At 39.0% G+C, this 16336-nt stretch overlaps 1 protein-coding gene across 1 annotated transcript; it reads right to left on the bottom strand.

The window, feature by feature from the left end:
• Nucleotides 1-6743: 6743 nt before the first annotated feature.
• LOC141641929 (uncharacterized) lies at nucleotides 6744-12211 on the bottom strand. The gene is made up of 2 exons (XM_074450571.1): nucleotides 10930-12211; nucleotides 6744-10654 (listed from the first exon to the last, which is right to left on the bottom strand). Exons 1-2 carry the CDS (start codon nucleotides 12209-12211, stop codon nucleotides 6744-6746), a joined length of 5193 nt encoding a protein of 1730 aa, XP_074306672.1.
• Between the last annotated feature and the right edge of the window lie 4125 nt (nucleotides 12212-16336).

The raw sequence follows: 16336 nt of genomic DNA, 5'->3' as shown, positions 1-16336 counted from the left end.
TACTTTTATTCGACTTTTTTGAGTTTTTTGTTTACTATATAATTTGGGTCTGCGTCACACTTGTCAAACTTTTCACCTTTAAGCGCATTTTTTCTAATAAAAATTATGTAATGTCATAGTTACAACCGCAATTTTATATTATCTAATACTCATAAATCATAATCATGATATTCATAGCCGATGTTATCTCCTCGATTAGAAAGTTGTAATATCAACTTATTATATTGCAAGATGATGAAACTCACCTACAAATATAATTAATTAGTCAAACTATAAACAAAAGCATTAAGCATTTATATTGGTGGGTACTTGAACTACAAAACAATTACTACGTACTTAGCCAAAGAAAAAATAATTATAAAATCAGACCGTCTTATAGTTTTATACTATGTGATATTACTTTTATAAGCTAAACATTCAATTTTTACATATAAACTATAAAGGATCGTCTCATAATCTTTTCATCTCAAATTGTAAATTATTTTTCCTTTTTATATAATTAATATTGAGCTTATATTTAAAAAATACCATAAGACAAATCATAAGAAATATACGGAGTACATAGCAATAATCAATGCCCACATGACTAGAAGCAGCCGATTAACAAAAAATAAGCAATAATGAGTGAAAAATATTAAACAGTTCGATAGAGTACAAACAATAAAAAACCAAAACAATTGCCCATCTAGTAGAAGTTGTGAGAAGTAGAAGTAGAAGTAGGTATTTGCAGCTTCTGTTTTTAGTGACTTTTTTTAAAGTTTTAACTTTTCAAAAATAGTTTTACACCCATCTAATATATAGTGTTTGGCCTAGTTTCTATTTTTTCAGTTGTAAAAGCACTTGTAAATCTTGGCCAAACGGCACCTTAGTATCCTTAGTGGTTTCTATTTTATACTTCGTATTTGCTAAATTTGGTACACTGCTGTAAGGCCTGTAACCGTGTTAGATTGCGTTTCACCCGATATCGATATTTGTAAAAGCGAGTAAAAAAACATTACAATTTTGACGTGAAAATCTCTTCTCAGCAAAAAGTGTAAAATTACGGTATTCCGACAAATCGATCCACTAATAAATACTTCTCTATTTCGATCATTTGTTGTCATTTTTCATATTTGGGTGTATCAGTCAATTGTTGTCCTTTCTATTTTAAGAATGAACTTGATGAACAATTTGATCATTCATACTCAATTTATTTCACTTGTCATTTCGTAATTGACATCTTCCGCTTTTCTTGTCTTTGTGTCAAAAATAAAGGACAACAATTGACCGGAACGGAAGGAGTATATATTGTAAAGTACTCCCTCCGTCCCGGTCATTTGTTGTCCTTTGCTTTTGGCACAAAGACCAAGGAAAAGGGGAGGGGGCCAATTACTAAGTGACAAATGGAATAAATTGAGTGTGAATGATGAAATTACTCATCAAATCAATCAATCAATATATATACTTAAAAGAGGAACTTTTGAAGCGATATTAGTGGTCGATAATAAGATAAGAATAGTCCAAGTTTTGTAAACTACTTAATTTGTAAATTATAAAATATTAGAAATTAGAAATTACCAATTAAAATATATATACTTAAAAGAGGAACTTTTGAAGCGATATTAGTGGTCGATAATAAGATAAGAATAGTCCAAGTTTTGTAAACTACTTAATTTGTAAATTATAAAATATTAGAAATTACCAATTAATTAAGATAACAATGTTTAGATTAAATAATTTTTAGAAAACAAAAGGTAAAACAACTCTATCCTATACAGCTTTTAATTTATACTTCGCATTAGGTTAGATGTTCGTTGGTGCTAGACTTCTTTGTTTTATAAAAGCGGTGCTTGGTTATCGCAACGCTATACAAGACCACAAGTATGCAACATCTAGACTTCTTTGTTTTCATATATTAATAACCGGATATTAGCAAGCACGCCGCTGCCATGGTTAATTTGTTCGTGTAGCGAGCACATCGCTATCATGGTTAGTTCGTTTAGCAACCACGACGTCCTTGCAGCTACTTCGCATAGCTAGCATAAAAGTCCCTCGCCGATTTCGTGATTCGATTACCTTATTGTTTCGCGCACGATGATGCTGCCACGGGCAAGTTTGTGCACGCGGATGGAAGCCAGGGTGCTGTGAATGGAACTATGGAAATCATGTGAATGGAATTATAGCGGCCCCACTTTTAAAATGATCAAATTACTCATCAGGTTAATTCTTAAAATAGAAAGGACAACCACTTTACTTATTTATTATCGAGCTTTAAAATTGACTCATAAAAAGCTTGAAAATACAAAGGATATAGAGTAAGTTATAAGGAGTATTATTTGTTTATAGTGTGATATATTAGGTTTCATATTATATGTGAGATGGTATTTTAGAAAACTTAGGCCCTGTTCTTTCTGGTTTTTTAGAGTGAAATCCAATCAATCAATCAATCGAATGGAGCTTGAGCCGAATCAATCGAAATAAATCGAATCGAATGGAGCCAATCGAATAAATAGAGCTGAACTGAAATGAATCGAATCAAATCAATAGAGCTGAGCCGAATCAAATCAATCAATAAAGTCAATTGAATCGAACTAAATCAAATAATCATGTTAATAATAATACTCCCTCCACTTTTTTATATATGACGTTTTGCATTTACGAGGTAAGCCTTTGACTTTAATATTTACAAAAATATATTTGTTCAAAAAATATAAAAATGGTACCATTAAATTCCTTACGAAAAACTTTTTCATATGAATATACATATCATAATATTTAGTCTTATATTTTAAGAGATATTGAAGAGAGAATGAAGTGTCTCGAAATGTGAGAAAGTCATATATAAAAAAATAGAGGGAGTAGTATTTAATATTATTGTTACTAACAACTATAATAATATTAATATTCATAGTATAATACTAATATTAATATTTATAGGAAAAAAATTATAATATTATATATGAATAATCATAAATTATAATAATTAAAAAATAGTAATTTTTTACTAATAATATTCTTAATATCATTATTAGTAAAAATAATTGTTTCGACTAAAAACACTCAAGTAAGCGTTGCTCGAATCCGGGTCGGGTCAACGCGCTCATCTCAGATGGCACCTCGATCCTATGCTTGCTTTCTTCGGATGGATCTTGCACGCGTAACAAACAGGGCCTCAGAGGGTTCGCAAGAGGTCCTTCTCTGATACCTTATGGTACTGGTGGATAGTCGGGACCGTGCTTGAAGGTAAGGTCTCCGTGCCCTCTCATAGTAGCTCGAGTAGTCTTACTTCTAGAGAGAAGAAGTTGTTGGTGAGAAGTATTTTACCATTGATTGGCGAATAATGAGGTATTTATAGGTTTCTATATGTACCTCAAATGATGGCTTGGCAAGCATGGTTACCTGATTTGCTATGAATATGCCTTACCGATTCACGATTCGCTTAAAATGTGTTATATATATTTTCAGTAATCAACTTGATAGAAGTCGCTTTTAAGGATCCGTGATTTGTAGGGTACCAATTGTAAGTGAATCCGTAACAATGTTGGCAAGTGTGTTGACTTGTATGACCCCGTATTGGCTAGTGAGTCAAGTCGGTTGGGAACTTGGGCGTGCCCCATCAATAATATTTATAAGAAATGTTACTAATTTTAATAATAATACCAATAATAATTATAATAACAACAACAACAACAACAATAATAATATTAACATTAATAACATTATTATTCATTTTAACAACAACAATAATAATACCAATAATAATTATAATAATAATAACAACAACAACAACAACAACAATATTAACATTATTATTCATTTTAATAATAATATTCATAATAATAATAATAATAATAATAGTAATAATAGTAATAATAGTAATTATAATAAATTAATTATTATTATTAACATTATTATTAACAATATTATTAATTATAATTATAATAATAATAAAGAATAGTAATATTTAAAAAAAATAGTATTATTGATAACAAAATTAATAATAACTATTAAATTTAAGATGAGTAAAGTCAAATGAAATTGAACTTAATGGAGCTGATCGAATCAATCGAATGGATGGTGAGCTGAAATGAATGAATCAATGAATGGAGCTGAATCAATCAATCGAAATGAATCGAATCAATAGAGCCGAGCTTTGAATCAAGTGGTGAAAATAAGCCAGAAAGAACAGAGTCTTACTATGCTTTGTTTGCTTAAAATGGATTCTTATGAGACTTATATCCTAACTAATTTACCTCCATATAATGGTGGATGGACGAAGCATGTCGTGAGGGAGATGAATTGGTATATAGGTAGATTAAAGATAAAATTTATTATGTTGCATTAAAAATAGGTCAGGTGTTCATGTTTTGTTAAGAGATGAATATAATAACGGTTAAAATTTAGTACGTTGCATTTAAAATAGGTAGAATTTTATGCAGGTGAGGAATTTCATCTAATATAAGTATTAAGTAGAAATAAAGAAGCTCTTTAAGACGACTTTAGAAGCAGAAGCAGTTAGCCGGTTAAGCTAACTATGTCTAAATGACTCTAAACACTAAAGATAAAAAAGTAGAGACTTGCTAAATTCTGAGAACAAATTTACTCAATCCAGCATATTTTCTCCCTTTATTCTGAGCATATATCCCTCTTATTTCTCATACCACTAAAAGAGAAACCAGAGAGAGAAACAAACACATTTGTTAGTGCACCAATTACGAATACTTAAGTTAACATATACTATCAATTACTCCCTCCGTCCCGGTTATTTGTTGTCCTATTTTATTTTAGGTGTCTCAGTTATTTGTTGTCCTTTCTATTTTAGGATTGCATTTGAACTGCAATTTGAACCTCTACGCTCAATTTGGTCAACTTGTCATCTTATAATTGGCTCCTTCCTCTTTCTTTAGTCTTTGTGCTAAAACAAAAAAACAACAATTGACCGAGAAGTAGGGAGTAATAATTAAGTTAACTATTCCATTCTAAACTAATACTTTCGCTTGCTATAAGTATTAATTTCATATTAACCTAATTAATAAACTAGCAAAACATTCTTAAACTAATCAAAACCACTAATTTTAATGAATGTCCATTGAAAAAGTGTTGATAAAACAGAATTACATGTGATATGCATGAATTACGATCCATTATTGTCGAAGTATTAACGAATTGGTTGGGTTTTGAGAGGGAGAGAAAGAGAGTTTTTTTAATTATCTTTTGAGACGAAGGGCACTTATAAAATATCATGGGTAAAATGCGCGGGATTGAGTAATTGATGCGCAGGATTTAGCAATTGCGAAAAAGAGTATCGCCCCCATGTTACTGAATATTTGTTTCGACTCCAGTTGACGCCCAAGTGTTAGGGTTTAAAAAGCAATAATCCGTTTCTTGCGTTTAAACAACTACTATATATGTGCAATAAATTTTAAGCAAATTACTAAAAATAAGAAAGATTCTCTCTTATGAGAGAGTTCATAGAGTTAGGCTCTGTTCTTTTCGACTGAAAACAGTTAAATTGAATTGAAGTGAAATATAGCTGGATTAGACTAAGCTGAAATTAAAACCAAAAGAACAGAGCCTAAATACGGAGCATATGATAGTAAGTTTTTATAGTGATTTAATCATTGAATTGGTATGACATAGTTGAGTTTCTTAATGAATTTCCTTACGTGTTCCTTTTTTAAATTAAAAGATTCGATCTCAAGCATTATTTGCTACTTATATTTTATAGAACTACCTGGTCTTATAAGATTAAAAGGGCATCTTGAAAATCAATTCATTTTAGTCAGCAATCTCATAATAAATATTTCGAAATCATTGTTTAGATATTACCCGGGCAACGCCCGGGCATGAAATCTAGTTCATTCTTAAAATAGAAAGGACAACAAATGACTGAGACACCTCAAAATGGAAAAGGACAACAAATGACCGGGACAGAAGGAGTATATATGAAAGGTTATAATTATTATTGTGCAAGACAATACAAGGGTCAAGCCTTTTTGCTAGATACTTCTATCTCATCTAGTGGGTATTATTTGGCTGCGATTGATAAAGAGAAGGCAAAAAACAGCTTGAGCGACTATTTTCGAAAGACCCAGAATGTTGAGAATTGCATTGAATGACTGACTTTCACTTCAAGATAAAAAGAAGAGTAGCAAGTCTGCAAGTGAGCCATTTTGCTATATTCCGTCATAATCCATAATAAAAAAAATGAGTCTTTAGCTCCATTGGAAATGAAACTATAATATTTGTCTCTTGACATTTGTACTGAAGCTCGGATGTCAGCTATCCATGCTGAGCGAGATTGTCTTTCACGAAGATGTTATGAAGGTGGTTTTTAACTAAATGTTTGAACGGTTTAAGTTTCACTCCAAGAATTGGTACTGAGACTATTGACTATTGAGCGATTAGTCAACTTCCGACCAATGTGATCAACTGATCGATCACATGTTTTGTGAAGATTGAAGTATAAAAATAGTTTATTCTGAACATAGAATCCATACTCCGTACAATTTGTATTTCTGTAGTTCTATACCGATTATATATACTCCGTATATTTAGTTTTCTTGATGAATAGGCTTGTACCAACTTAAAGCAAAGCCATGAAGCTCCGTATATAGGGGTATTCAAAGTTAGTTCATACTCGAGCTCCTGTAATCCTTGTTTAGATTGTCATAGCGGATCATTTGAAGCCGTGTCTTAAATCCATTCACATTATGCCATTGAGTTTCATTTTTTTTTTTTTTTTGAGAAGAAAACCCGAAGGCTTACTTTAATAACGATAAATCAAACAAAACAGCATCGTTTACGGACGGAGGCAGTGTATCCGACCACTCTATTCTACCAGTATTCCTAGGATAAACATGCGCCAAAGCGTGAGCAACAGAATTGTTCACACGGCTAGAAAAAGACCAAATAACAGTATTAAAAGAATTACAAATCAGTAAAATTTCCTCAATAACTAACATAAAGCAACTTCGTCCAGATAATTTCTTCTTGAGTGCTTCCACCACCTGTAGACAATCGCTCTCAAGGACCACGTCCCTGTAACCTGTCCGTAGAGCTTCCTTTACGCCTTCAAGAACAGCGACTGCTTCCGCGACATGTGGCTCCCAAACTTGATCCTGTACTATAGAGACACCCCACAACACGGCACCCTTCTCACCCCGACACACCAGCCCCAAACTTACCCCTTCATCCTCCTTCACCCCGGCATCGACGTTTACTTTTACGAGACCCCTAGGAGCAGGTTCCCACCCCCGCGGCCCATCAGACCTCGTCCCTAAGTCCTTCCTCCTACGGCCCTTCATCACCTCATATGCACTCCCTTCCATTTCAGCCACCACGTCACCCACCCGTCTTAACACCACCCAAGGATCGACTTCCCTGTTATCGAAGATGACATTATTACGGTGCTCCCACAAAGCCCAGCAGCCAACCATAAACACAATGTGCTCCCTCACCCCAAGCTCCCTCCATCTTTCCTCCACCCAGTCTCGAATCCCGCCCCCTCCTTCTCCCTCCTCACCTTCCAACCCGAGACCCTCCCACACTTTCTGAGCCACCCAGCAATCTTTAAATAAATGCAAACTTGATTCGAAAAAAGAATTACACAAAGAGCAAAAAGAATTCTCACCTCGAACTCGAGCTGCAATGTTCGCTCTTGTAGCTATTGCTTCACTGCAGAGTTGCCAGAAGAACAGCTTTACTCGGGGCCAAACCGGGACTTGCCATAACCGCTTCCAAAGCCACATCTCCCTACTCCGGTCAGAGGCACCACCCACGTCCACACCATCCCCCCCAGCAAGAAGTTTATAGGCAGATTTCACCGTGTACACACCGTCCTTTTCCATCCTCCAATACCAAATATCACTAGGCCGATGTTGGCTCACACGAATATTAACAATGCGGTCCACCTCGAAAGGCAAGAAAAGGCTCGCTACACGCCCCATGTCCCAGCCATTACCCTCGGTAAGCAGCTCCGACACTAACATCTCCTCGTTACCAGCCGCACATGGAGAAATAACTCGACCTGTGTGAGTCCCAGGTAACCACGCATCACGCCAAATCCTTGTCGAGGTGCCATCCCCTATTCTCCTTCGCATCCCTCCATTCAGGACCAATCGAGCTTCCACAAGTCCACGCCATATATAACTCGGGTTGTGCCCCATAGTAGCCGTCATAAAATCACCATTAGGATAGTATCTAGCCCGCATCACTTGCTCCCACAGACTACCAGCCTCTGTAGTTAGCCTCCATGCTTGCTTACCAAGGAGAGCAAGATTAAAAAGCTTAAAATTCCGGAAACCCATTCCCCCCATGCCCTTAGGTTGATAAAGCTTTTTCCACGCGACCCAGCTTATACCTCTCTTTCCTTCCTCATGGTTCCACCAGAAATGCGACATCATTGAACGTAGCTCATCACAGAAATTTGCGGGAATTTTAAACACACTCATAACATAGGTAGGGAGTGAATTGGCCACAGCCTTTAAAAGAACCTCCTTACCAGCCCTAGACAAGATTTTCCCGCGCCATCCCTGAAGCCGTTTACTTAGCTTATCCAGGATGATATCTGTTAAAGCTTTTTTAGAACGACCCACCACCGTAGGAAGTCCCAAATAATGATGCTTCTCTTCCACTTCAACAATCCCCAATCTACTAGCAAGCCCGCTCCTTCTGTCCCTCGGTACCCCTTTGCTAAAGGAGGCCGTAGTTTTATCAAGATTTACCAACTGACCTGAAGCCTGCTCATACCGCCTGAGGATAGCTGAGACCACATCTGCTTCCTCCCCTGTGGCTTTCACGAAGAAGAGGCTATCATCGGCGAATAACAGGTGAGAAATAGGTGGTGCCCCCGTGGAGATGCGCACCCCGTGTAAAGCACCTACCTCCGTCGCACGTCGCAACTGATGAGAAAGAATTTCAGCACACAATATAAAAAGATACGGAGATAATGGGTCGCCTTGTCGTAACCCTCTCGATGGCCTAAACTCTCTAGCTGGGTGCCCATTAATCAGAACCGCAAAGGACACCGTCGTCACGCACGTCATCACTCTATTTATCCACCCACTGTCAAACCCGAAAGCCACAAGCACACGCTGCAAGAAACTCCATTCAACGCGGTCATACGCCTTATCCATGTCAAGCTTTATAGCCATGGATCCCTCTGTTCCTTTCGAGTTCTTCATATGGTGAAAGATCTCAAAAGCTATCATGATATTATCAGTAATAGCCCTACCCGGAGTGAAAGCACTTTGATTGACTGAGACGATGTCACCCAAAAATTGCTTCAGTCTATTTGCCAACACTTTCGAGATTAATTTATAGACCACGTTGCAGAGGCTAATAGGCCGGAAGTCACGAATTTTATCCGGAGCTTTTTTCTTTGGGATCAAAACAATATTAGTTTTATTAATATCCCTCGGAGATAGCTCGCCGCGAAGTACAGCTAGAACCGTCCTAATGACCGTTGACCCAATCGTGTTCCAATAGGATTGATAAAAGAGAACATTCATACCGTCTGGACCCGGGGCCTTCAAAGGATGCATTTGGTTGAGAGCCTCGATAATCTCATCCTCGCAATATTCACGCTTCAGCATATCATCCATGTTACCCGTCACTCTCGTCCCAATTCCCTGGAAAATGGTCTCATCATTAGTCGGGTTTGACGTCGAGAAAAGCTCTGTAAAATAATTATTGGCCACGACCCCCACTTCCTCATCCCCCATCCGGATAACACCCTCGTCATCAATCAGCTTCGCTATAAAAATTTTCCTCTTACGCTCACCAGCCCGCATATGGAAGAATTTTGTGTTCTTATCCCCGTCCCTCAACCAAAGAGCTCTGGACCGTTGTCGCCAATATTGTTCCTCTTGTCTACGCAAGTCAGAGATTTCAGCCACAAGCTTCCTTCGACGTCGCACGCTCTCCTCTTCCCTATCCCCTTCGTTGAGCCTTTCCAGTTGTTTGCGCTTACGATCAATGTCTCGCCCTATCCGGCTAATACTCGTTTTCTTCCACGCCTGCAATTCCCGAGTACACTCCCTCAGCACCGTGACCAAGTCCCCTCTTCCCTTCTCCACACCCCGTTCCACGGCTTCCTCACAACCCTCCGAACCCACCCAAATTTGTTCGAATTTGAAGGGCCGAGACTTGACCTCTCTTTGGATTTTATAGTTAAGAACCAATCGGATGGGAGCATGGTCCGACCATTCCCGGTTAAGATAAAACAGCTTCGCGTAAGGGAATAAATCAGACCACTGGATCGTACAAAAAGCTCTATCAAGCATAGACTGTCTGTTACACTCACCTACTTGCCCATTGTCATAAGAAAAGTTATATCCTTCCCACGGCACAGTTCGAAGGCCACACTCATCCACTGCAGCTCTGAAACTATTCATCTGACGCTGAGGTCTGCTACCCCCCTTCATCTCAGTAGAGAAAAGAATTTCGTTAAAGTCGCCAATACACACCCATGGAAGAGAAGACTGCCTACTCAGGATCCGCAGCAACTCCCAAGAAAGGTGTCGGTCAGAGACGGCCGGCCACCCATAAAACCCAATAATCCTCCACTCCCCCTCCGCACCACGAACCAAGAAGTCCATATGGTGAACGGATGATGACTGAAACACACAATCCACCTCTTTCTTCCACCAAAACGACAGACCACCCGAACGCCCTACACTATATACGTCAATACCAAAGTAACCTTCCATATTCTCCCTCACCCTCCTCATTTCACGGCCACACAATTTAGTTTCAGATAGGAATAGTATGGCCGGGGCCTCCCTCCGTATAAGATCACGGAGCGCACTTCTCGAGTCGGGGTTGCCCAAGCCCCGACAATTGATACTTAGGGTATTCATTGGGCCCGGCGGGGTTGAACTTCGTCAACCTCCGCCTCAGGTATTAAGACGCCCCCGTCTAAGCAGCTTCGAGATCTTTTATGAACACCCTCTTCCTCCTCGTCATCTCTACTCCGTTTTCCCCTATCAGTCAAGACCACCCTTGCCATGGGAGGTGTCAGAATCCCATGCCCCTCCCCCCGTGCCTGTTTCTTCCACTTCCTGCTCTGCCCGTATCCACCCTTTCCAGCCCCACCTCCTATTACTCCTGCCTCCCCTGAGCTGACAACATCTCCCTTATCCCCTTCCTCCATACCCACACCCACGCCAACTGTAAAATCCGCCAACTCACCAACCCCCGCACCAGTGAACTCCCCTTCCTCTCTACACTCCACTGCCCTCCTCACCTCAGGAACATAGCTGTCCTCGACTCCCTCCTCCCTGCCCTCCTCCCTTTCAGCTCTCTCTTGCAAAACCGCGGCTTTCACGCCCACATCAAGCACCATCTGATCATCCCCCTTCCCTGAATTGTCTGGCCCTTCCTTTCTTGTTTTCTTAACTCTTAAGTCCGGGGCAATGGACTGGAGTTTAGATATCATAGAATTGACCGCATCCTCCGTGTCCTTCACCTTCACAGCATCGAAGCTAGCCCTCAGGTCTCTGGCAGCTTTCCCTGGGCCCTCCTTTACCGTTTTAACGACTTTCCATGGTGACGCACGCAACCACTCTCCGAATTTCAAGTCCTCATCATCATAAGGGCCGTCATCACAATCCTTCTCCCCATGGCCTATGATACCACAGCCGTAACAAAATATGGGGAGCCGTTCATATTTGACGTCAAAGCTTACAGTCTTGCCCCCCTTCATTTGAATAGGTACAGTCGCTTTCAAAGGTTTACGCACATCATGCAAGATACGTAGCCGTATAGCCCTATCTAATTCCACATTAGGTCCGACTTCGACATCAATGAACGAACCCAGCATATCACCAAGGCGCTTGGCATTCGACATACTAGTTCGCCCCATTAAAGGGAGGTCATAAACACGTGCCCATATAGGATAATGGAAAAGCGGGACATCAGTGAGCTTACCATTGTTGTTGGGTTCGTTGAAACACCAAAGAAATTTATCGAAGTGCCAAGGTTGCCCTTCCAAAACCCTAGCCTTGTCTCTCTCCGTTTCAAATCGAAAAATGAAAGTTTTGTCCTTCGCATCCACCACATTCCCCAGTATCGATTTAGTAGGATTCCAGAGATTAATCATCATAGCTATGGCAGCCTTCACATTAATAGCCCTAGTCGACCATAGTTTCCCAACCAGAAGGAGATCGTTCTTGCCCATATTTGTTCCTCCATCCTCATCCCACACGAAAGTATCCTCCCCCAACCCCATCGGTTCCTTCCCTGCCCGGTGTTGGCCCGTCATAAAGCAATTCTTCGGCACCTGCAAAACGAAACAAAAACCACAAAGAAACACACAGTAACAGAAAACAATTCCCACAATTACTCGTGAAAAAAGCCTCAAGAGGAGGAGAAAATCGAAGAAGCGAAGACGGAACCCTAGGAAATTAAGACGGAACCCTAGGAACCCTAGACTTTTTTTTTTTTTTTAACCCTAACCCATTCTTTTTTTTTTTTAGTTTCATTTTTTAGTTAACTAATAAGGTTTCTGTAAAGTCGTTCATAATAATAATAATAATAATAATAATAATAATAATAATAATAATAATACGAACAATAAATTAGGAAACTTAAAAGACTTGCCATAAAACTGATACGTCAACTATTTATATACGGATACGAACAATAAATTAGGAAAACATCATAGAATTGTACTCATATTAGGTAACTCTCTTTTGTATCCTACTGTATGACCTATTTATATATATTATATGGTAAGAAATCGGATCACCCAATTGAAATTTGAGAATACATATATATATATATATATTGATAATTGATACTGAAATCCCCAAGGTTGTTATCCCGAAAGAAAAAACTTGAATCCTTATGAAAACTATAGAGGAAATTTGTAAGGAAGTAGATGAGGAGGTTAGTTACAGTGACTTCACGGGTCGATACAATATACACGAGTCTATGGAAGCCGTAGGATTTTGTTTCTCCTCCGGAATTTTCCTGGGATTCCCTTACCATCTGATCAAAGGCAGGGCTGCTGCTGCTGGTATGCCGATTATTTCAAGACTACATGGTGCAGCTATGAAATCTTCGCGTGTGGGTGGATTTTGCGCCATGCTAGCTATATGCTGTGATGTACTTGCGTATCCTGTTTGCAAACTTCGCGGAGAAGGGATTCTAAATCACCCGGAAGACATTGTCGCCTGCGCTGCTGCCAGCGGTGCCCTACTACAGGCCCATCGTGGCCTTCTTCGTGCCTCAGGCACCGCCCTTGCTGTTGGCGGATTAGTGGCTTCATTGGCAGCCTTGGACGCACGCTACAAGCCCAAAAACTCTGAAATCAAAACTTATGCTTATCCTCATTATCGTCCTCCTCAACACCGTATACTTGCGTATCCTGATTTATGAATTCTGTTCATTCGCCCTTGATTTACTAATTTAGTGCCCTTGATTACCGTCTTTGTTGGTTTCGTTAATGTTATCTACGAATATAAACTACTCGTATGCATTATATTATTTTTTTTTTGTTTATATTTAGTCTACAATGGTCATATCCGCTTTGTTTGTATCCTAAATGCTCCTCCATGATCTATTATTTCGGAGAATCACACATAAGTTGTTTCAATAATAATGGTTATAAATCTAAAGGTGGTAATCGGGTTGTTTGAGTCGGCATTAGGCCGGATCGAACCATGTTGGGTTCGGGTCATAACTACGTCCAGACTGGGCTTGGTCTGGGTTCCAGTCACTTAACAGTCGAATCAACTCTTGTCTCGGGTTCGCGTTTGGGTCAGGTTGGTTTGGGTTATTGTCGGGTCAGGTCATTAACAGACTCGTATATGGTGTGTAACAGAATAAGGTTCCTGATCCTGAATTACATAGCAGACTATCTGTGCAATGCAGAGTAGAGGGTGTAGGGATAACACGATAATTAGTGCTGATTAAAGTGGCCATAAAATAATACGCACATATATTTCACATACACGATGCTGGATTGTACTAAGTTCAGCCAAAATTAAGTTTATATCAGAGCGGAGTAGTAATAAAGCGGCTTCTAATTATTGACATAGCTGACCAATTTCCTCGAGTGCATGAGTATCCAATCTCAGCTATTGGACTGCAACTTCGATTTTTTTTGCTTCAGAAAATGTCGGACTTAAAAAGTTGCCAAAAGATCACCAGCTCTATATTTATGTGTGCGGTTTATGTCAGAAAAAGTTGTTCGAGCACCCACATGAATAAAGACTGGCGTGGCTCTAATCTTGATAAGGTAGTCCTGTTTCTCCTGCAGAGATGGGCAGATGGCCACACTGATCAGAGTAAGCCTTCAGGCCAAGATTACAAAGCAAGCCGGCTAACGCTGGTTCGGCTAGAAAAGCGCGCTCATGAACGGTTGAGCTTGTGTAATTAGATAAGATATTACTCTTATTTTATAAAAATATTTTGTCATAGTTATATATTTATATCACACGTAAAAAAATGTCGCATTGATTTTTCAATATTTTTATATAAAATTTTTGAGCCTTGTTATTAAAAATATCAAAAAAAAAAAACGAAAATTCAACAATTATATATAGGCTCGAGTTTGGCTCAAGCTCGCGTTAAAGCTCGCAAGCTTAATAACGAGCACAATTTTTTCAAGCTCGCAACTTCATAAGCATAAGCTCAGCAAGGCCAAGCTTGTGCTCGGCTCGGCACTATCCCTAGAGACGACAAGTGTTTTCAGTCCACTCAACCAGACTGGGCCTCGCGTGAATAGACAATTCAAGGACCAAAAAGTCCATGCGTAGAATTGTGCGCAAAGAAAGAACCTAGGCCCACCCAACGCCCTCGACCACCTTGATTAGGATAATTAATTAATGGGGCACACAATTTAGGCCCAAATCACTACTAAGGCCCATGAAGAGAGGACTCTATTATTACAGCATCAGTGATTAAAGTTACATTTAGAGTTGGCATTGGGTTGTGCTAGGCCGGCTCGCGTACCAACCCATCGTGCCTTCTCCAAACAATGGTCCGGCCTAGGCACGGATATTCGATTGGCTGTGTTGTATCGTGCTTGGCCCACTCACTCAAACCCCGCCGCGGCCCGCTTCTAGCACGCCTAGTTTTGTGCTCGGGTCGTGCCTGGCCCATGGGATAATCGCGCCTAGCACGTGGGCCGGCCCAATAGCCTTAGTATTTGTTTCCTAAATACTTTTTGCATCTTACCCACCTAATACCCGGCTACCCGCAAATTATTAAAAAAACTAGTAGGATTATGATAACTATACAAATCTTGTTTAGTTATAATTAAGATATAATGTTAATAAAGACTATTTTATAAAGTTTTTTACTAACTTATTTGGTGAAAAAATAAAATTATAAATATCAATTCAAAAAAATGGAAATTAATAGTGATTAAACCAACTTTTACGAAAATATTTATTGAATAAAATTAACGCTTAGTGGGTTAATGGGTAAGCGGGGCGGGTATGGTTTATATTTTCAGCCGTTGGGGCGGGGATGATTTTGGAAACTTGTACTCGCCACGGGTGATAAGTAGGGATGGCAGTCCCACCCTTACCCTGTGGATATCCATCCACCCGAAATTAAATAGGTGGGATATGGATGACGATTTTTTTTCGAATTTAGGGTAGGATATGGATATGGGTGAATTTAGGGTGGGATATGGATTATCGTCTCTCACTCGCTTAACCACCCTGTGGATATCCGAAATTAATATTTATAATTAATTTTTTATTAAGTTAATAATTATTTAGGTCACTAATGATTTCCCTTCAAAAGTATATTTTTTTATCAGAAATTTTACTTAATTTTAATATCATACTGTTATTTAGGAAAAGTAAAACTTGTATTTATGTGGATATTGTTATTTTCACTAATCAAAGTAACTTACTTTTGTTAGTTCAATCAATAATATAATGCGTTGGTGGTTTCTTTGTAGTTGGCGTGGCGTATTTGTATGGTCACTTGCTTTGCAAAGACACTTTGTTGTTGGATATATATTGGGTTGCTATTTTCTAACACATATTGTTACTTGAATTATGTATGCCTTTTAATTTTATCGCTACAATTTTTTTACGATATATTATTTTTAAATTTTATAAGCTGTAAAAATATCCAACGGGTATCCGATCCACCCTCTTCAGCCGGTGGATATGGATATGGATGGATGAAAAAATATTAAATGGATGAGGGTGGGATATGGATGACCATAAATTAAATGGATATGGATATGGATATGGCTCCACCCCATCCATATCCCACCCATTGCCATCCCTAGTGATAAGGCGGGGATAGGTACGAGTTTTTTTTGGTGGGTACGGGAACGGGGGAGCCTATATCCACCACCGCCCCGCCCCAATGACCTCCCTAGTAT

Source organism: Silene latifolia, chromosome 2 (assembly GCF_048544455.1).
Source record: "Silene latifolia isolate original U9 population chromosome 2, ASM4854445v1, whole genome shotgun sequence".
Classification (NCBI taxonomy): Eukaryota; Viridiplantae; Streptophyta; class Magnoliopsida; order Caryophyllales; family Caryophyllaceae; genus Silene; species Silene latifolia.
Note: the sequence above shows the minus strand (reverse complement) of the source record. Positions and strands in the feature narration are given on the sequence as shown.